At 48.3% G+C, this 22,745-nt stretch overlaps 1 protein-coding gene across 1 annotated transcript; it reads left to right on the top strand.

Moving 5' to 3' along the window:
* ZNF554 (zinc finger protein 554) lies at positions 11-22,739 on the top strand. The gene is given in 6 exon segments (XM_021084174.1): positions 11-2,619; positions 6,036-6,298; positions 12,199-12,269; positions 15,808-15,934; positions 18,646-18,837; positions 20,744-22,739. Coding segments are annotated over 6 exon segments (1,893 nt in total). The 5' UTR covers positions 11-2,563; the 3' UTR covers positions 21,928-22,739.

Below are 22,745 nucleotides of genomic sequence, written 5' to 3'. Positions count from 1 at the left end.
GAACAAATCCGTCTAGGAACCATGACGTTGCGGGTTCAATCCCTGGCCTTGCTCAGTGGGTTAAGGATCCAGCGTTGCTGTGGCTGTGGTCTAGGCTGGCAGCTGTAGCTTTGATTAGACCCCTAGTCTGGGAAGCTCTACATGCCACGGGTGGGGCCCTAAAAAGCAAAAAAAAAAAAAAAGCTACTCTCTTGGGCTGGTCCTTTCTGGATGGTGACAAGTTCGGGTCACTGGGAGACAGCTGAGCCATGGAGTGACCGGTGGGCAGGGACTGTGGCACCAACCTGCTGGGATTGCTCACCAAGTGTCTGTTTCTTGCCAGCCTCACCTTTCACCTCACAGCCTCCCTGCGCTGTGCTGGCAGTGTGGGACCAGTTCAGGAGTGATGCGCCTGCTCTTGGGCCCGTAGTGAGCGTCCCTGGGGCCGCACCCCTCTTATGACCCCCCCAGCCAGGATCTTTGGGGTGGTGATTTTCAGGAGCCAGGTGTGACTGGGCACCACTGTGGGGAGCCTGGTAGTGGCCTACCCTGTCTCCACGTCTTGTCCTGCTCACGGCTGGCTGGCTCCCTCTGGCCGTTAGTGGCGTGATGAAGTCTGGGCCGCTGGAGGGGCTGCCTTCCTAGTCCTGGTAATTCAGAAAGGCATGAGTGATGTTTGGTTGCAGTGGGAGTTCAGAAAGTGTCCTTCAGGGGAGCAGGAGGGTGGATGTCCCCCCTCCCTCTGGTCTGGATGGTCCTGTGTTTCCTTCCGTGGCCTTTGACCTCTTCTTGCCTCTGGTCCTTTGCCCTAGGACTAGGCAGTGGAGTGGGGGGGTGGGCAGTGGAATGAGGGGGTGACCTTCTCCTCCTTGGGGGCACAGGTCAGCTCTGCCTTCCCCACCCTCCTCTGTTTCACCTGCCCCAGGCTACTTGGCTGTAGCCTGGCCTGTATCTTCTGCCCACTTCTGTGCCTTCTCTATAGGGCAGGGGGACACATGTTCATGGCTGGTCTCTGGCCCAGAGCTGGTGGGCGGTGGGTGCCCTGGGGCCAGGAGGGCTGTGCTGAGAGTCACATTTGAATTATCTTGGTTTTGAAAAGGACCATACCCAGCCTTCCATCAGGGTACCTCCTGAGGGATAGAGGCTGTGTGCTGAGTGGGGTGGGGGCTGGGTTGCTTACCTTCCCCCTGCACTGAGCCCCCAGGTGGCTGCCTCCTGGCCCCCGTGTACAGCCCAGGTGTAGCGTTGGCACCCGAGCCGTGTGCTGGGCTGTTGTGAGAGTCAGGCCATGGACCCCCACGTAGGCAGGTCAGGACTGGGAGGGGAGGCCTCTGTAACCTCCTCTCCCCGGTCCCAGAGCCCAGACGGAAGGTGGGCCAGAGGCCTGTCTGCTCACTGTGCCTAGCTCCTGCCCTCCCAGGAGCCCCAGGGTTCGCGCTGAACTCAGATATTTGGCACCCAGGCTTCCTGGCAGCCTGTTTCAGCTTCTCTAGTCACTGGAGGACTTGGAAGTAGGGGCCCCCAGGAAACTTGTGCTCAGAGCCCTGGGAAGGTGGCAGTGGCAGTGGGCACGGGTGTGGTTACCAGAGTGGGCAGAGCGTCCTGGACACAGTAAGTGCCTCACCAAAACTGCTGTTTGTCCAGCCGCACAGGGACCCAGGCTCAGGTCCTTAGGTGGGAAGGGGCAGCGGTGCAGCTGTCACCGGGGTTGAGTGTGGGCAGGTGCCACATCTTAGATGTTCTGCCATCCCCTTCCAGGTTCTGACAGGATCCCTGCCAATTGGGGCTCTCGCTCTCCTCACCACCTCCCCCCCCGCCCCTCCTACTTGAACAAGAAAGGAAAACTTTGTAAAAGTTTTGGGCAGGTCCTGCCCTGTGTCCCCAGGCTGAGGGAAGGGGAGAATGGCCGGGCCCTTCCCAGATGAGAACCAGCACAACCGCTCCCCTTATCCCTGCCTCACCCCCATCTGAGCAGGGTTGGGCCCCAGATGTCCTGGAGGGCTGTGTATTCTCGGCTCTGGCACAGCTGGCGGGGTGGGGGAGTCAACCGGGCCCCAGGTGTCTTGGAGGCTGTGTATTCTCAGCTCTTGGCACAGCTGGTGGGGTGGGGGACACCCTAGAGAATTGCAGATTAAAACCACAACAATACATCCATCAGAAGGTCTAAAATTAGTACTTTTACCAGTGGAACGACTTGTACCTCATGAAGCTTCAGGCACATCCACCAAAGATGCTGTTCCATTTGTACAATAGAAGACTCCACAGCAAGGACAGGACACACCATATGCAGAGCTGGGCTGCCTGCGGGGAGGACTCTCACAGACGTTCAGTGAATGAAGCCAGAACAAAAGGGGATGAGCTATAAGCTTAACTTGTCTCTGAAGTTCAAGAACAGGCAAAAAACTCACTGATAGGCTCTTCCCAAAGTGAAACATGGAATTCCCATCTGACCTAGCAATTCCACACCTGAATATAAGCCCCAAAGAACTGAAAGCATTTTCCCCTCAAATAGCAAATCTCAGCCGACTCAGGGCCAGGGCTGCCAGGGCCCCAGTTCTTGGCAGCGTTTGTTTTGCACATTCAGATGTTGCAGCTGAAATCCAGAGAGGAGGAAGGACAGAGGCAGAATGCATGTTCCAGGTTTGTCCTTTCTTTCTTTCTTTTTTTTTTTTTTTTTGTCTTTTTCTAGGGCTGCACCTGTGGCATATGGAAGTTCCCAGGCTAGGGGTGGAATCAGCTGTAGCTGCCGGCCCATGCCACATCAATGCAGGATCCAATCCGCATCTGGCACCTACACCACACGACGCTGGGTCCTTAACCCACTGATCAGGCCAGGGATCAAACCCGAGTACTAGTTGGGTTTGTTTACCACAGAGCCACCATGGGAACTCCCTGTCTTTCTTTTCTTTTCCAATCAGGAAAACAGTTGTTTTTCCAGCAGCATCATCCACTAGGCATCTGCTAACTCTGTTGGTGGAATTTGATAGCATGTGCCTCTCAGCTGAGGGGTGTACGTGAGGGTGTCAATGACAGGGATGTCTCCAGTGGCTGCCGTGAGGGCAGTTTCCATGAGACAGGAGGAGGGAAGCCTGGTTGCAGGGGAAGCAGATTAGCTCAAGACCAGGACGGGAGGGAGGGCAGGGATGAGTAGCCTGGGCTGCCATCCTTCTCAGTTTTAGTTTCTACCCCGTCAAATGTTGCTGCTCTCTGGCCCCAGCAGGAAAGTAAAGGGGAGAGGATTTGGAAAAACCCCAGGGCTTTTGCACTTGCTTTCCTTTGTATATGTGTGTTTGTGGCTCTCATCTCTTTCCCCCCCACCCCTCATCTTTTTTTTCTCGGCATCCATGGCATGCGAGGATTCCTGGGTCAGGGATGGAAGCTGTACCACAGCTATAACAGAGTCTCAGTAGTAACAACACCGGATCTTTAACCTGCTAAGCTACAAGGGAACTCTCCCTCCCTCCTTCATGCCCCTACTCAAATGTCAAATCCTCCAAAAGTTCTTCCAGGATATTGCTGGGTACAATTACACTTTATTTTCTTTACCTTCTCACATGCATCACATCTGAGCCTATGACATATTTACTTGTGCATCTGTTTTCTTTGACCCTCCCACCCCACGTCTGGGTTCATTGCAGCATCCCTCTGCAGCAAGCCTGTTGTCAGCCAGTAGGAGTCACTCGGTATGTGCAGAATCAATGGAGCAACGAAGCAGACTGCAGTACTGGGTGTGCCCAGCAGGTGGCAAAGCGTCACTGCAGGTTGCCCTTCAAGACTCATCCAGTAGGTACCTGGATGGAAGCTATTCTAAGACGTAGGACAGATGTCTTGATCTCCTGGACCAGTGCCAGAGAAATACAGTATGAGCTGTGTGTCACTTTAAGTCTAGTGACCAAGTGGATGGAAGCAGTTGAGAGTAACTGTTGTATTGAATTAAACACAAGCATCGTTTCAAAGTGTTATCACTATAAAAAGCTATTAATGAGGAGTTCCCATTGTGGCTCACCAGATTAAGAACTTGGCTAGTATCTGTGAGGATGTGGGTTTAATCCCTGGACTCACTCTGGGTTAAGGATATGGCGTTGCTCTGAGCTGTGGTGTAGGTTGCAGATGTGGCTCAGATCCAGCATTGCTGTGGCTGTGGTGTAGGTTGGCAGCTGCAGCTCTGACTCAACCCCTAGCCTGGGAATTTTTAGGTCCACCCTAAAAAGAAAAAAAGGGAAAAAAAAACTATTAATGAAATATTTTATACTATTTTTCTTTCCTAAAGGCCTTAGAAACCAGTGTCATATTTCACAGCAAAGTTCAGTGTGGGGAATAGTCACATTTCAAGATGCACTAGCACTTTCTGTAATGGACAGTGTGTTACTGGACCAAAAGATGAAAGGTGAGACGCCTCAAGTTTGAAGGCTGTCTGTGGACACTGGACCTAGCCAGGGCGTGGAAAGAAAGCTGTTTGGTCACTCCCTGGGTCCTGCTTCCTCTGTGTTATCACGTGACTGTGCCAGTAAAGCCCATGTCTCCAACCCAGAGTGGAAGAGGTCTTCCTTCTTGGCGGGATCCCCACTGGTAACCTCACCAAGTCACTAGATGGAAGATAGAGTGAACCTGTTTCACTGATGATGTGATAAGCACTTGCTTAACCCCAGGACCACAGCTCTCTCTTTTCTACTAAGGGAGATGACAAATTTCCTCCTTCAAAGAGGAGTTTGAGTAGGGCATTCTTTTACTGGTAGCCACAAACTACAATCAAGCACGACTGAATATTTTATCAGTTACCTAAAGGAACTGACCCAGAATGATGCCTCTAGAAAGGGTTAGATGAAATCAGGGGCCGAGGCTTGATAAAAGCTACAAGGAACCCCTGTTTATCTGCTGAATGAAAGGCAGAGGATGAAAAGACAACTGATACAGTCATTACCAAAATAATACATTTCTTAGGCAGAAGATGTTTTCTTTTTTTTTTTTTTTTGGCTTTTTGCCATTTCTTGGGCTGCTCCCGAGGCATGTGGAGGTTCCCAGGCTAGGGGTCCAATCAGAGCTGTAGCCACCTGCCTACGCCAGAGCCACAGCAACATGGGATCCGAGCCGCATCTGCAAACCTACACCACAGCTCACAGCAACGCTGGATCGTTAACCCACTGAGTAAGGGCAGGGATCAAACCTGCAACCTCATGGTTCCTAGTCAGATTCGTTAACCACTGAGCCACGATGGGAACTCTGCAATGTACCTTCTTAAAAGAACCTTTTTTTCTGAACTCTGCAAAGGGTCATTGTGACTTACTGCTTGGTGCTTTGTATGTGCTTTCCTAAACCATGCTGTTATCTTTGGTGAGCTTTATGTACAACGTCAGTATGTCATTTTGACGTGTGATCCTTTGTCTTGAAAACATACGTGTATGTGCCTTAGACTTTTAATAGTCGGCGCAGTTCTCAGAGGTGAGTATCTATCGTCCAGGTTGAAAGGCTCAGTTTGGCTGGAATAAAATTCCCTTCTTCTCGATTGTTAATTGAACTTCTGTAGACAGGTAGAAAGATGGTACGTTATATTAATTCCAGTAGACCTTGTGCTTTTTGCCGACCTGGGTTCTTGGTGAGTAAAAAAAGTAACAGGAGTTCCCATTGTGTCCCAGAGGAAAGGAACCCAACTAGTATCCATGAGAACTCGGGTCAATCCCTGGCCTTGCTCAGTGGGTTAAGGATCCTCCGTTGCCCTGAGCTGTGGTGTAGGTTGCAGACGTGGCACGGACCTGGTGCTGCCCGTGGTGTAGGCGGGCAGCTACAGATCAGTTGGACCCAGGATCCAGCGTTGCTGCACCTGTGGCTTAGGTAGCAACTGCTGCTTGGATCTGATCTGGGGGAATTGCATATGCTGCTGGAGGGCTAAAAACAACAACAACAACAACAAAAAAACTACTGACCTATAATATATTAATAAGTAGTCTTATTAATAGAACATTAACGTAAATAACATTAATATTACTAATAAAAGTATACAATGCCTTACACATTTGTTACTGTGTTAGATTAATAGTTATTGTTTCAATGTCAAATAGCTCAGACATCGAGCTGCGCATGCGCCTCATCTGCTTAGGAAGCGTGCGGATGCGCCTGGGGCTGGAGGACGTGCTGGGCTGCTGGAGGCATCTCAGTCCTGCGGAGACACTGCCCTCCCATAGAGGGCGCGGAGACAAAACTCGCGGCCCTCAGAGGAACCGGGAACCCAGAGCCTTATGGGACTTGCAGTTCACGGCCTCGTGGTGCGCATGTGCACTGCCGAGTCCGTCCTGGGCGTGCGTCCGGGGGCGGCGGCCGAGGCGTGAGTTAACAGGGTGCGACGAAGGGGGGCGCGGGTGGGCGGAGTGGTGAGGGGTCAGCTAGACTATCTGCAGTTAGCGCCTCCGCACGGCGGAACCGGGGTGCTGGGTTCTGTGTCACCTGCGACCAAACCTGGGGTCGCAGCACTCGAGCACCTCTGGTCCAGGCCGCGCAGCCGTGATGCTTGCCAACCCTGAGCCTGGCCCGTGGGGCAGCGCGGGTAGATAGGGCGGCGGGGTCTGGAGCAGGGTCCCGGGAGGGAGGGGTGGCCCCGGGTGTTCCCCTTGGCGTTTGCTGCACCTGTCACTCTTCAGAGGGCAAAGGAGAGTTAGAGAGGTCGGGCAGCTTGCCCAGGGCCGCCCAGCACCCGTCAATGCAAAGTCTAAGTCCTACCCTATGAAAATGCCCCTGGATGAAAGGTCCGTGGGGCAAACTCAGTTATGAAGTGAATGGAGCTCCCAGAGATCGAAAGTCAAAGGGAAACCAAATGCCCAGAATTCTGAGTGTAGACTCATATGGGCGCTTGGACAAACCAGGGCGGGTCTCACCTGAGATGGTTCTGCCTCCCACCACTGGGGACACGGGGACCGCGTCTGGGCACATCACACTGGGGATGCTCCTGGCTTTGGGTGGGGCCAGAGAAGCTGCTCCACACCCCACAACGCCCAGGACGGCCCCTGAGAATGATCCAGCCCTAGTGTTGGCGGTGCCAACGGGAAGAGACCAGGGCTTACACCTCAGCATTGTGATTCTAGTGATAAGATATCCACTGACTCCCACACGCATCTGCTCAGGAGTGAGGAGGCAGCTGACCATTCTGCCAATGTCCCAACGACAAGCTCAAGGACCTGTCCCTTCCCCCTGGGGTTGCTTTCATTTTTCGCTGCCGGGAAGCCCACATTGGGCCTTCCCTGATGGAGGAAGAATGAGTTTCAGTGGTCTCAACACTGAAAGGGAAGACTCTGAGCCAGGTGCCACAGGCCTGGGTGAATGAGAACCTGACGGGGTCACTGACACCAACCATAAGGGAGGGAATCACATGACCATCCAGGGGTGGGAGATGATTGGTCTGGAAAGAGCTCCTGGACCCATTGCCCTGAACTGTAAAGTCAAGTCGGGAGAGCAGAGACATCAAGGTGTCAAGAGTGCCCTGCACCCTCTGAGGGCTCCAGGGGAGGATCCTTCCTGCCTCCTCAGGCCTCTGGTGGTAGCTTTCAGCCCTTGGTGTCCCTTGGCTTGCAATTGCATCATCCCAGTATCTGCCTCTGTTGTCACATGGCCTCTCCCTATTTGTCTGTGTCTCTTTTAAGGACACCAGTAATATTGGGGATGAAGGATGCTCTCTACTCCAGTATGACCTCATCTTAACTAATTACATCTGCAAAGATCCTGTTGGCAAATTAGGTGCCATTCACAGCTGCTGGGGGGTCAGGACTTGAGCATATCTTGTTTGGGTGACATGAATCAGCCCACGGCAGTCATCACCAGAAGTGCTCCTTGAAGTAAAGTATTCTGTGTCTTGAAGAGGCATCTGCACCCTCAACTGTGGGGCATGGCGGGGCTCAGCAGTCTGCACCCACAGCTCCAACCACAGGGAGTCAGAGCCAGCTCTCAGGGAAAGAATTTGCATCAGATTCCCTCCCCTCTGGAACTTGGTAAAAGCTATCATTTTTAGATATTTAAACTTTTGTACTTTTTTGTTTGTTTTTGTCTTTTGTCTTTTTAGGGACGAACCCTCAGAATGTGGAGATTCCCAGGCTAGGTGTCGAATCCGATCTATAGCTGCTGGCCTACACCAGAGCCACAGCAACGCTGGATCCAAGCTGTGTCTGCGACCTACACCACAGCCCACAGCAACACCGGATCCTTAACCCACTGAGCAAGGCCAGGGATTGAACCTGAGTCCTCGTGGATACTAGTCAGGTTTGTTAACCACTGAGCCATGACAGGAACTCTTTTTGTACTGTTTTATCTCAATTTTATTTCATACTCTGTAAGAGAAGCTGACTGCAGTTCATGTTTTCCTTTGTATTTTCATAATTCCAGGTGATAGCACTTGGTGTCTATCCTTGCTGGCTTTTGCTATATATTTATACATATGTGTGTATATATGTGTATTATATCTATAGATGAGCATAATATTGTTTTGATTTTATTATTCCTTTTGTGACAGCATTATGAGATATAATTCACATACTGTACAATTCATTCTTTCAAAGTATGAAATGTAATGGTTTATTATAGTATATTCACAGAGTTGTGCAACCATTATGTCTCTCTAACTCTGGAACATTCCATCACCCCAGAAAGAAGTCCTGTCCCCATTACAGTCACTCCCCCACCCCAGTTCCTGACAACCAGGAACCCACTCTCTCCCTGCAGATGTGCTTGTTCTGGACGTTTCCCATCCATGGAATCCCACACCGTGTGTCCTTCTGTGTCTGCTTCTCTCACTGAGCATCGTGGTCTCAAGGTCCATCCATGTGGTAGCGAGTGTAGGTGCTTGTCTCCTTTTCGTGGTCAAATAATTTCCCACTATATTGATGTTGTATGTGGTGTTTATCCATTCTTTACTTGATGGCCTTTTGGGTTGTTTCTACCTTTTCACCGTTGTGGGTTATGCTGCTGTGAACATGGGTGTGTAGGTTTTTTTGTGGATGTGTCTTTTTTTCCCCCCAATTTTTTTAGGTAGATACTAGGAGTAGAACTGAGTCTTATGGAAACTGTAACCATTTGAGGAACTGCCAGACTTTTTTTTTTTTTTTTCTTTTTAGGGCCCCACCTGCAGCATATGGAAGCTCCCAGGCTGAGTTGGAGCTACAGCTGCTGACCTACGCCACAGTCACAGCAACTCGGGATCCGAGCTGCGTCTGCGACCTACACTACAGCTCATGGCAACGCTGGATCCTTAACCGGCTAGGCAAAGCCAGGGATCGGAACCCAAATCCTTCTGGCTCCTAGTCGGGTTTGTTAACTAGTGACCCACAAAGGGAACTCCCCAGACTTTTTTTTAGGGCTACACATGACATATTGAAGTTCCCCGGCTAGGGGTCAAATTAGAGCTGCAGCTGGGGGCAATGCCAGACCCTTAACCCACTGAGTGAGGCCAGGGATTGAACCTGCATCCTCACAGACACTATGTCAGGTTCTTAACCCGATGAGCCCCAACAGGAACTCTAGATGAACTGCCAGACTTTTTTACAGTGGCTGCAACATTTTCCATTCCCACTTGCATTGCATGGGGGTTCCATTTTCTTCCCATCCTTGGCAACACTCATTATTGTCTTTTTTTTTTTTTTTTTTTTTTGTGGCTGTGATCTTGGCATATGGAAGTTCCTGGGCCAGGGATTAAACCTGAGCCTCAGCAGTAACCTGAGCCACAGCAGTGACAATGCTGGATCCTTGACTCACTGCACCACCAGGAAACTCCTTGTCTGTCTTTTTGGTTCTAGCCATTCTGAAGGTGAGGTGCTATCTCCCTGTGGTTTTGATTTGCCCACTAACTCTGACGGTTAGTGATGTTGAGCCTCTTTTCATGTGCTTATTGCCCATCTGTATAGTGTCTTTGGAGCCTTGTCTCCTCTTTAACTGAGATTTTTATTTTAAAATCATTTTACTTTTTCTTTTTCTTTTTTTGTCTTTTTGTCTTTTCAGGGCCGCACCCACGGCATATAGAGGTTCCCAGGCTGGGGGTCGAATCGGAGCTGCAGCCACCGACCTACACCAGAGCCACAGCAACGCAGGATCCGAGCCACACCTGCACCCTATACCATAGCTCACGGCAATGCCAGATGCTTAACCCACTGAGCAAGGCCAGGGATCGAACCAACAACCTTGTGGTTCCTAGTCGGATTTGTTTCTGCTGCGCCACGATGGGAACTCCAATCATTTTACATTTATAGAAGAGTTGCTGGGATGGCATAGAGACTTCCTACATAGTTCCCACAGCTTCCCTTTGGGTAGTGTTCTCAGCCGTTTGTTTTTTTTTTTAAATTATCACCCCCTTTTTAGTCATTTTTCCCCCTAATCCCCTTTCCCGTGAAACTCTTTTTTGGGAGGAGGCTACTATTTTTTTTTTGAACTTTAAATTTTGATTGATTATAGACTCATAAGAAGTTGCAAACTCAGGGCCGAGTCCCAGGTACCATTCCCCAGCCTTCGCCTTGGTCGCAGCTCTATAACTATGGAACCAGAAGGCGAGGTTTTCGCTGAAGTGACTGAGCAGGGTTTTAGCAAATTGGGTTATGCAGAGATGAACAAAGTTCTCAGGAGCCCAAAGGTCAAGGCCAAGTTGGGATGAGGGCTCAGAGGGGCTGAACAACATTTGGTCATGGACAGGAGTCCCGAGTTGCGGAATCAGCACAGCCCAGATCCAGCCTGAGCTCCTTCCTGGAAGGAAGGGAGTCCCCTGGGTCTGGGGGGACTTCAGAATTCCCCGCAGGCATTCAGGACCGCATGCTCCTGTTTCTCCTAAGGTGGGACGGGCCTGTCTAGGTCCTTCCTACTATAGTGTGAAGCAGAAAGGTCTCGAGGAGAAGAGAGGAGGGTGGGAGAGGGAGCCAGCCATGGGAAGGGGGAGGTGAATCTGATTGATGCAGGGGCGGGGACACCTCAGGGGTCTGAACTGAGCCTTCCAGGGATGTGGGCCTGGGAGGTCGTTCTGGGTTGAGCTGTGTCCTCCCCCCAAAAATTCATGTCCACCTGGAAACTCTGAATGTGACCTTATTTGGAAATAGAGCCTTTGTAGTTGTAATCAGTTAAGATGAGGTCATACTGGAGTTGTGTCAGGCGTTGGGGGGGGCGTGTCCATATAAGAAGAAGGGAGAGGGAGGTCCGTGGTGGCTCAGTCCGTTAGGGATCCAGCATTGTCATTGCCATGGCTCGGGTTCAACCCCTGGCCTGGGAACTTCTGTACACTTCGGGAGTAGCCAAAAAAAAAGAGAGAGAGAGACAGAGAAGTTCCCGTTGTGGCTGAGCGGGTTAGGAAACTCGACTAGTATCCATGAGGATGTGGGTTTGTTCCCTGGCCTCACTCAGTGGGTTAAGGATTCGGCATTGCTGCATAGGCTGCAGATGAGGCTCCCATCTGGCGTTGCTGTGGCTGTGGTGTAGGCTGGCAGCTACAGCTCCGATTTGACCCGTAGCCTGGGAACTTCCATGTGCCACGAGTTTGGCCCTAAAAAAAAAAAATTAAAAAAAGAGAGAAACAGAGAGATGATGGCTATGTGAAGGGGAGGCAGAGACTGGAGTGATGGGGCCGCAGAAACTGGAAGAGGCAGGAAGGACCCTCCCCTGGAGCCTTAGGATGGCCCTGCCACCCCACAGTCTTGGATTTCTGGCTTCCAGAACTAGGAGAAAGTTAATTCTGTTATTTTAAGCCCATTTATTTTAAGTGCATGGTCATTACAGCCTGCCCCCCCACCTCACCCCTGCCAGACGCTAATACCAAGTGCTTCACAGTAAAACTTGTGTGCTATTGGAGTTCCCATTGTGGCTCAGCGGAAATGAATTTGAGTAGCATCCATGAGGACACAGGTTCGATCCCTCGCCTCGCTCAGTGGGTTAAGGATCCGGTGTTGCTGGTGTAGGTTGCAGACTCAGCTTGGATCTGGCGTTGCTGTGGCTGTGGTGTAGGCTGGCAGCTACAGCTCTGATTCAACCCCTAGCCTGGGAACCTCCATATGCTGTGGGTGTGGCCCTAAGAAGACAAAACAAACAAAAACTTGTTTGCTACTAAGACTTTCAGTATCTTCATCTAGAAAATGGAGCCATTAAGACCCCTGGCCTGCCTGATTTCCATGACTGTCCTCTGTGTGTGGGGTCACCTCAAGTGCTATGGGGGTTCTGGGACCTGGGGACAAGGCTGGGTCTGGTCCTCACCCCGCCTTTCTCCTCCTGCAGCCCTGCCTGCCCAGGAATCTGCCTGCCCAGAGGAGAGGATGGCTGCTGGCTGCCTGCTTCCCTGGCAGCAGGTGAGTGGGAACTTCTACCTCCCCTGAACACACCCAGTGCTCCGGAGGGAGCACACCTGCTGTGTGAGAAATGAGGGAGGACTCCCCATGGGTGTCTGGGTCTAGGCACTGGGCTCCTCCTGGGAATAAGATGTGCACAAGGTCCCTGCAGGGGAGCTGTTCTTCCTGCTATCCCCCAGCACCTCTGGAGAACATGAAGATCCCAAAACTTCCTCTGTAGAGCAGGGAGGGGCTGCCCCAAGGCAACATCCTTTTTTTTTTTTTTTTTTGGCCACAATTTAAAAATTGTGGTGAAATACACATAAAATTTGCCATCCCCACCATTTTTAAGTGCACAACACCGTGGCATTAAGCACATCCCCATCATTATCTCCAGAACTTTCTTATCCTCCCAAACTGAAACTCTGTCCCTATGAAACACTGACTCCCCCTCCCCTCCCGCAGCCCCTGACCCCACCATCTCCTTCCTGTCTCTGTGGGTCCGACTCCTCTAGGGACCTCCTGGGAGTGGAGTCAGACAGTGTTTGTCCTTCCATGTCTGGCTTCTCTCACTGAGCATCATTATTCTCCACATTGGAAAAACAGGGCCAATCCATAGTTCAGTTTCATTTCCCTTTGGAGAACAAGCCCTTTCTTGTGGAGCTTTGTAAGCACCCAGATGGTCCAGGCAGTGTCTGTGACATTCTCATTGTTTAGATCCCTTGCCCAGGTGTCTTGATTCTGCTCTGGTCCCTGATTCCAAGTCCTGGTAGCTGAACCTGTACCTGCTCTTAGGTCACTGTGGCTGAAACAGCCCATGTGCGCCAGGTTTCAGTCTGGAGCTTTGCGAAAAGCAGAGAAGTGCCCCACCAAGGCTTTTTTCCCCATTTTCCCCAATTGTTATGATTTCTCCATTATGAAATAATAACAATATATTTCTATAATTTATTATATCATAAAAATTTACCATAATACTATAATGATGATTTTTTTTTTTTGGTCTTTTTAGGGCCACACCCATGGCATATGGAGGTTCCCAGGCTAGGAACTGAATCAGAGCTGTACCCACTGGCCTACACCACAGCCACAGCAACTCCAGATCTGAGCCGCGACTGCAACCTACACCACAGCCCAGGGCAATGCCAGATCCTTAGCCCACTGAACAAGGCCAGGGATCGAACCTGAGTCCTCATGGATGCTAGTCAGATTCGTTTCTGCTGAGCCACTACGGGAACTCCTACTATAATGATTATATCGTAATATAAATATACTAATACACTTAATAAATACAAGCCAATAATATTTCATAATGATTTTTTTTGTTATACATCCCATGTAATAGCCATAAAATACAAAGCCATTAACTTTTTTCCCTTTTTATTTCCTTGCAAATTTACTCAAAACCTTGCAGCAAGTTAGCAGTTACAGGGTTAAGGTTAAAGCCTTGGGGAAGAAATGGGCTGGAATCTGGCAGCTATAGCCTCCAGGAGAAAAGGCAGCTTTTTCTGCTCTATTTAAAATGTTGCAGTAGCTCTGGGCACTCATTTAAGCTTTTTTCCGCCATCTAAGAGGAATGGGCCTGGGGGATGTTGAGTATGTTTGGTCCTTTCCACATTCCTCCTTGTAACTGTCTGGGCCCTGTTCTCCCAGAAGAGGGAAAAGACCAAAGGTGTCACCAGCACTTGCTTTTTTTTTTTAAATCTCACTTCAGTCAGAATGGCCCAAACCTGCCAGGGGATCCAGCATATCCACTTCTCTGGGATTGCATCTTTCATTGTCAAATTCCACCTAAAAAAAAAAAAAAAAAAAAATTCCCATTGTGGCTCAGCGGGTTAAGAACCTGATTAGTATCCAAGAGGATTCGGGTTCAATCTTTGGCCTCGCCCAGTGGGTTAAGGATTCAGCGTTTCGACAAGTTGCAGTGCAGGTCACAGACATGGCTCAGATCTAGCATTGCTGTGGCTGTGGCCTAGGCCAGGCAGCAGCAGCTCTGGGAACTTGCATATGCAGCAGGTGTGGCCTTAAAAAGAAAAAAAAAAAAAAAAAAAACCCATTATCAAATTCCAGATAGCTTTTCCTTCTCAGGACAGTCTGCAGCCCCCACCTTCTAGGCACCAAACATTCGTCACCCACTAGCTGTCTACCCCTTTTTCTCTAACTCTGCTCCTCCTGAACAGGTAAGTCAGGGGCAGGGGACCAAACCCCACTCCCTGCTCCTCTGTGCCTTGTAACGTGGAAGTCCAGCTCTCTGGCACCCAAGAACTAGTCTCTGTGGACCCCATGTTTTGGATGAGGGCCTCATGGTCAGATGGATTGCTCCCTGTGGCTTCTGGGGTCTCTGGCTCTATCCACAGCAGAGGCCACAACCCATGAAAACTAATTATTTGGCCCTCAGGACAAGCTGCGAGGTTGTCCAGGAAAGGTCAGTAATATACCTGCCATCGCATGACCCTGGAACAGCCCAGCTGTGAATAAGAGAATAAAGGGGAGATTCTCAAATGGGCAGGGCATGCTCACAGCTCCAGAAGTTAGAATTATAGCCGAAACCCAGCCTCTGTCCACCAGCACCAATTAAGTCTTGGAGACAGAGTTTTGTATGAAGTGGAAAGAACAGCTTTATCACTTTGCCGGGCAAAGGAGGACACAAGCAGGCTAACACCTCAAAACTGTATCTTCTCTTGAGAGGGGAGAGCAAGAGGTCTTACAGGTTTAGCTTGAAAATCAGGCTGTTGATAAGGATTAGGGTGTCTGCATTCTTCTCCCTCCATAGGTAACCATTAGTAATAAGTCAGTGGCCAGGGCAGTACATAACATAATGGAGACTTTTAACTAGTTTTTAGCTGTAACAGTATTTCCTAATCATTAACTCTTAAGTCAGCCTTTTGAGACAGAAGGGAGGCTTGGGAGGCTAAAAGAAAAGGTTTTTGCTTCAAAACTCAAGGACCTAGGGTTTCTTGTACATGGTTTCAGAATCACTGGTTTAGGAGTTCCTGCTGTGGTTCAATGGGATTCGCTCAAACCCTGGCTGGGTACAGTGGGTTAAATATCCTGCATTGCTGCAGCTTTGGCGTAGGTTGCTGCTTCGGCTTCTGATCCCTGGCCCGGAACTCCATATACTGTGAGACGGTGAAAAAAGAAAAAAGAAAAAAAAAAATCACCAGTTCAGGGAGTTTTGTAGTGCAGCAGGATTAAGGATCCAGTGTTGTCACTGCAGCAGCTTGGGTCTCTGCTGTGGCACGGATACCTTCCCTGGACCGGGAACTTCCACATGCTGCAGGTGCAGCCAAAAATAAAAAATATAAATCAACACATTACAAAAAAAAAAAAAAAAAAAAAGAATCACCATTTCAGTAAGAAGTGGGGAAAACATTTCCATCAGGCCCCAGCATCCATCTGTCCCTCAGGCTGTAAGCCGATGACAGGTGGCCACCAGGTGCACCTGTGGAGTCTGACCTCTGGGTGCTCCAGTCCAGCTGTACTCCCTCTGGGCATGGTGTGGGCCGGGTGGGGGGCGTGTGGGGGGGCTCCTTTCTTGAACAGAACCGACATGGTATTTTAGGAAGTGGTAACCTTGGAGGATGTGGCTGTGTATTTCACCGTGGAGGAGTGGGAGCTACTGGACCCTGCTCAGAAGAGGCTCTACAGAGGTGTGATGCTGGAAATATGTGGGAACCTGGCCTCCGTGGGTAAGATCAGCCGTTCCTTCACGTGTTGGTCGGGTCATGTTTATTTAGCATCTACTATGCGTAAGAACTATGCTGGGAAGTGGGGGTTACTGGTGAGTGAGTAGGGTGTGGTTCCTGCCCTTGGGGGGCTTAGTCTGCTGGTTTTCCCAACACAAGGAATGGCCTGATTCCTTCAGTGGACAGCAGCCAGAGCAACCGCTGAAATGCATCTTAGATTAGGAGGATAACATCCCTGATTCCTCTTGGGAACAGAGTCAGGACATGTGTATACTCTCTGCCAAAGTGAAGAGCCAGGGTTTTTAAAAATTTTTTTAAATTGTTGGAGTTCCCATCGTGGCTCAGCAGAAAACTAATCTGACTAGCATCCATAAAGATGCAGGTTCGATCCCTGACCTCGCTCAGTGGGTTAAAGATCCAGCATTGCCTTGAGCTGTGGTGTAGGTCTCAGACTCGGCTCGGATCCTGTGCTCGGATCCTATGCTATGGCTGTGGCATAGGCTGGCAGCTACAGCTCTTATTTGACCCCTAGCCTGGAGATCTCCATATGCTGCAGGTGTGGCCCTAAAAACAAAAATAAATAAATAAAAATTTTAAATTGTGGTAAGGAGTTCCTGCTGTGGTTCAGCAGGTTGAGAACCTGACGTAGACTCCATGAGGATGCAGGTTCAATCCCTGGCCCAGCTCAGTGGGTTAAGGGTCCAGCATTGCTGCAAGCTGTGGTGTAGATCACAGATGCAGCTGGGATCCCACATTGCTGTGGCTGTGGCCTGGGCCCGCAGCTGCAGCCGCAATTTGACCCCTAGAAGGGAAACGTCCATTTGCCATGGGTGCAACCATAAAAAGAAAAAAATCATCTAAAATTGTGGTAAAATATATGTAGCATAAAATTTTTCCTTTGAATAATTTTTGAGTATACAATTCAGGGACATTAATTACATTCACATTGCCTTGCAGCCATCCTCATCATCCATCTCCAGAACTTTCTTATCTTCCCCAATTGAAACCGTCCCCATGAAACACTGACTCCCCATCCTGTCCCCCAGCTCCTGGCCCTTCCATCTATTTCCTGTCTCTGTGGATCTGACTCCTCTAGGGACCTCCTGGGAGTGGAATCAGATAGTCTTTGTCCTTCTGTGTCTGGCTTCTCTCACTGAGCATCACATCCTCAAGGTCCATCCATGTTGGAGTAGGTGTCAGAATCTCCTTCCAGTGTGTGGATGGACCATGTTGCGTTTATCCATCATCTATTGATGGACACTTGGGTTGTTTCCACCTTTTGGCTGCTGTGAATATCGTTCTACAGGTATCTCTTCTAGTCTTGCTTTCAGCTTGTATGTGTCTCTACCAGAAGCAGAATTGCTGGATTATATGGTGATTCTACGTTTAGCTTTTTGAGGAACCTCCAAACTGTTTTCCACAGCAGCTGCCCCATTTTTCATCCCCACTAGCAGAGTACAAGGGTTCCAATTTCTCCACATCCTCTCTGATACTTATCTTATGTTTGTTTGTTTGTTTTGTCCATTCTTGCAGCATGCAGAAATTCCTGGAACAGAGATTGACCCCACAGTACAGTAGTGACAATGGCGGATCCTTAACCTGCTTCACCACAAGGGAACTCCTGGTTTTTCTTTTAACAATTCTTCCTTCCTTCCTTCCTTCCTTCCTTCCTTTCTCTTTCTCTCTTTCTCCATCCATATGCACCCAGGGCATATGGAAGTTCTTGGGTCAGTAATCAAGTCCAAGCTGCAGCTGCAGCCTAAGTCACAGTTGCAGCAACACCAGATCCTTAACTCACTGTGTCACACTGGGAACTCCTTTTCCATTTTTTTTAAACCATAGTCATTTTAATATATGAAGTGGTATTCACTGTGGTTTTGATTTGCATCTCCTTAATGACTAATGATGTTGTGTTTCTCTTCATGTGTCTGTTGGCCATTTGTCTTTCTTCTTGGGGGAAATGTAAACCCACATTTTTAAAAACTCAGTGAATTTTATTACATTTATAGTTGTACAGCTATCATCACAACCCAGTTTTATAGCATTTCCACCCCCAAACCCCTAGCCCATCTCCCCACCTGTTTCCTTTGGAAACCATAAGGTTCTCAAAGTCTGTGAGTCTCTTCTGCAAAGGAGTTCATTGTGTCCCTTTTTTAGATTCCACATATAAGTGATAGCATATGACACTGGTGTCTCACTGTCTGACTAACTTCACTTAGTATGATAATTTCTGGGTCCATCCATATTGCTGCAAATGCCGTTATTTCTTTTCTTTTTATGGCTGAGTAATATTCCATTGTGTTTATGTACCACATCTTCTTTATGTACCCTTCTGTTGATGGAGATTTAGGTTGCTTCCATGACTTTGGCTCTTATATTTTGTGCGGCAGTGAAGCTTGGGGTACATGTGTCTTTTCGAGTCGTGGTTTTCTTTGGATAGATGCCCAGGAGTGGGATTGCTGGGGCAAATGGTAATTCTATTTTCAGTTTTTTGAGGAATCTCCATACTGTTTTCCATAGTGGTTGCACCAATTTAAATTCCCACCAAGAGTGTAATAGGGTTCCCTGTTCTCCACACCCTCTCCAGCACTTTTTTCAGATTATTTGATGATGGCCATTCTGACTGGTGTAAGGTAAACCCACATTTTTTAATCAGGAAAATAAAACCTTTAGCTTGGTCAGTGTGCCACCCCTCCTGTGTACTCTTCTTTCAGAAGCCTTGAGGAACTCAAGTCCTGAGATTGGCATTGAGGATGGCACAATATCCTCAGCACAAGCTTCCCAAGTCACCAGTCTCTCTCCATAGACAGCATATTCACTCTTTCGACCAGTGGTATCTTCCCACTTGGAGCAAGGAGAAGCCATGTGGACCATGGGGAAAGAAACCCTCCAAGCTTCCTGTTCAGGTAAGAACCAGGCAGATATGAGCTTTTGGGATGGGGCAGCGTCTGGGGACTTCAGTCAAAGACCCCTCCACAGAGGTCCTAATTTTCTAGGTAGGAGGCTGAGCTCCTTGGCTGTACTTTCCCGCATAACCTTCGCTTTGTCCTCTGGCAACTTCTCCTTTGGTGAACTAGCATCCACTGCCCCTGTTTCAGCACAGAGGAAAGAACATCCCCTTTCTTTCTAGAAGCCCTTCTACCTGTGTCCCCCATAACAGCTCTTCCCTCTCTGCTTTCTGGGTAATTCTTTCTCTCTGTCATTCTTCTTCCTTCTCCTTTCTAGAGCAGTTTCTTCTCCATTTACAATTCCCTCCCCAGCATACTGATCCATCTTCCCTTCACCTTGCCTTCCCCTGTATTCAAAGCTTTTTTTTGTTGTCGTTGTTGTCTTTTTAGGGCCGCAACCTTGGCATATGGAAGCTCTCAGGCCAGGGGCAGAATCAGAGCCATAGCTGCCGGCCTACACCACAGTCACAGCAACACCAGATCCCAGCCGTGTCTGCAGCCTACACCACAGCCCACGGCATTACTGAATCCCCAACCCACTCAGGGATCAAATCTGCGTTCTATTGGATGCTAGTCAGATTTGTTTCCGCTGAGCCATGACAGGAACTCTCCAAGGCTGTTTTTTTTATTTTTTTGTTTTTTGTTTTTTTTTTTTTTTGGTCATTGAATTACTTCATTTATTTAAAAGTTTTTAAAATTGAAGTATAGGTGATTTATAATTTCTGCTTTTCAGCAAAGTGATTCAGTTATAAAATTATACATGCACACGTGCACACACACACACACACACACACACATTCTTTCTTTTTCCAGCATATGGAAGTTCCCCAGCTAGGGTTCGAATTGGAGCTGCAGCTGCCTATGCCATATCCGAGTCATGTCTGCAACCTACACCACAGCTCATGGCAACGCTGGATCCCCGACCCACTGAGCAAGGCCAGGGATCAAACCCAGATCCTCCTGATACTAGTCAGATTCATTTCCCCTGTGCCACAATGGGAACTCCCTTAAATTTAATTTCTATTTTATATTGGTATATAGTTGATTTACAATGTTGTGTTAGTTTTAGGTGTGCTACAAAGTGATTCAGCTATATATGCATACACACATATACTTATATCCGTTCTTTTTCAGATTCTTTTCCCGTATAGATTATTGCAGAATATGTTATCTTTTTTCCCCCTTTTTAGGGTCACACTTGTGGCATAGGGATATTCCCAGGCTAGAGGTCAAATGAGAACTGCACCTGCTGGCCTGTGCCACAGCCTAAGCAACTTGGTATCCTTAACCTACAGAGCAAGGCCAGGGATCAAACCCACATCCTCATGGATACTAGTTGGATTCTTAACCTCCTGAGCCATGATAGGAACTCCTATATACATTCTTTTTAAATATTCTTTTCCATTAGGTTTATCAAAGGACATTGGATATAGTTCTCTGTGCTATGCAATAGGACCTAGTTGTTTATCCCCTCCATGTATAGCATCTTGCAACTGCTAACCCCAACCTCATACTCCATCCCTCCCCAACCCCAACCCCCTTAGAAACCACAGTTCTGTTCTCTATGTCTGTGAGTTTGTTTCTATTCTGTAGACAAGTTCATTTGTGCCATATTTTAGATTCCACATATAAGTGACATCATATGGTATTTGACTTTCTCTTTATAACTTACTTCACTTAGTATGAGAATCTGTAGTTGCATCCATGTTGGTACAAATGGTATTATTTTGTTCTTTTTTATGGCTTAACAAAGCTTATGTTTGAACATGAATCCACACATGCCTTGTGTATGTTGGAAATACTTTTGTCCCATTGTTCTTAAGGTAGAAATCTCTTTGTCTCCCTCACCCTCAATTTCTTTCAGATTGGAAGACTAGACTGAAAAGCCAAGAGTCAATTTACAGGAAGGATGTTTTTGGGGAAGAACCACCTGGTACTGTGAATATTATAAAGCTCCCCAGAGAGGACTGGGGAGATGCTCAACTTGAGGAGAAGCATGAAGAGCCCCAGGGGCTTTTAAGACAAATGGGGTACCTCCAGATAGAGGCATTTACTCAAGAAAAGGCTACTGCCTGGCATGAATTTGGGGAAAACTGTAATCTCGGCTCAGACCCTGTTTTATCACAGAGAGGTTCTATAGGGAGACATTTCCATGACTGTGACTTAGCTATTGAGGGTTTGGCATCTGATCCATTCTTAAACTGTCATCAGATGGGATATGCAGACCAGAGACCCTGTGAAGGGAATGAAAGTGGAAGGGATCTCAGCCAAAATAATCACCCTTTTCAACATGGAAGAGTTCAAACAAGGGGGAAATCTGCCTGTGCAGAAAGTTGGAAATCATTTAATCAGGAGATGACACTTACCATACACGGCAGAATTAATACAATGGAGAAAGCCTATGAATGTCATCAGTGTGGGAAAGTCTTCAACCGGAGGCACTCCCTAAGTGAACATCAGAGGATTCACACAGGAGAGAGACCATATGAGTGTCAAGAATGTGGGCGAGCCTTTACCCACAGCTCAACCCTCACTCGACATCTGAGAACTCATACTGGAGAGAAGCCCTATTCGTGCAGTGAGTGTGGGAAAGCCTTCAACAGGATTTCATCTCTTACCCAACATCAGAGGATTCACACAGGGGAAAAGCCCTATGAGTGTAAAGACTGTGGGAAATCCTTCTGCCAGAGTTCTTATCTGATCTTGCACAAGAGGACGCATACAGGCGAGAAGCCCTATGAGTGTAATGAATGCAGAAAGGCCTTCAGTGACCGTTCTTCTCTTAATCAACACGAGCGGACGCACACTGGTGAGAACCCCTATGGGTGTCACCAGTGTGGAAGGGCCTTCAGCCAGAGGTCTTCCCTGGTTCGGCATGAGAGGACCCACACTGGGGAGAAACCATATCGCTGTAATGAATGTGGGAAAGCCTTCAGCCAGAGTTCTTCCCTTATCACACACCAGAAAACACACACTAGCCAGAAAACCTATAAAATAATTGATTGTGGGAAAGCTTTCTATCAGAGCAGCCATCTTGTTGGATGTTAGTGGTTGCATATGGCTTTACAAAGTACTGCTTATCGCTTTACCATTCAGACTTTGCTCCTCTGATGTACTCCTTGAGAAGAAGTAGGCTAAGTCCATATTATGGAAGGAAAGAACTGAGGTCAAGAGTTGAGAAAGGATCTTTTAATGGGGAGAAATAGTCATTGAACAATGCTCAATGAGCTCTGCCGTCTTGGAAAAGATTGGTAAATTAAATGGGATTTTGCTGAGAATTAACACAGTAATTTCTTTGTTGAAATGGAGTTCCTACTGTGGCTCAGCAGGTTAAGAACCTGGCTACTATCCATGAGGATGTGGGTTCGCTCCCTGGCCTCGCTCAGTGGGTTAAGGATTTGGCATTGCTGTAAACTGCAGTCAAACGTAGGGAATGTGGCTCAGATTTGATGTTGCTGTGGCTGTGATGTAGGCTGGCAGCTGCAGCTCCAATTCCACCCCTAGCCTGGGAACTTCCATATGCTGCAGATGTGGCCCTAGAAAGAAAGAAAGAAAGAAAGGAAGGAAGGAAGGAAGGAAGGAAGTATTGTTTCAACTTTTTGTTTCAGTAATCAGTTTTCATATTTTTCTTACTCCTTCTGCCCCTGTTGGTCACTTAGCTAGGTCCTGAGTTGTCTCACACACTACTTGTCACAGTACCATGGCCATGCAGAACATATGCTAAGACAGAAGGTGCTTTGGCTGGGAAGTGAAAAGCAAAGAGTGCCAAGTATTTTATGTAATTATATCTAGTGAAGTCAAAACACATATGTAAATGGGGAAAGGCCAGAAATGTGGAGAAATGAACAGAGTTTCCTCGACAGGGT

This window comes from Sus scrofa, chromosome 2 (genome assembly GCF_000003025.6).
Source record: "Sus scrofa isolate TJ Tabasco breed Duroc chromosome 2, Sscrofa11.1, whole genome shotgun sequence".
Taxonomy (NCBI): Eukaryota; Metazoa; Chordata; class Mammalia; order Artiodactyla; family Suidae; genus Sus; species Sus scrofa.
Note: the sequence above shows the minus strand (reverse complement) of the source record. Positions and strands in the feature narration are given on the sequence as shown.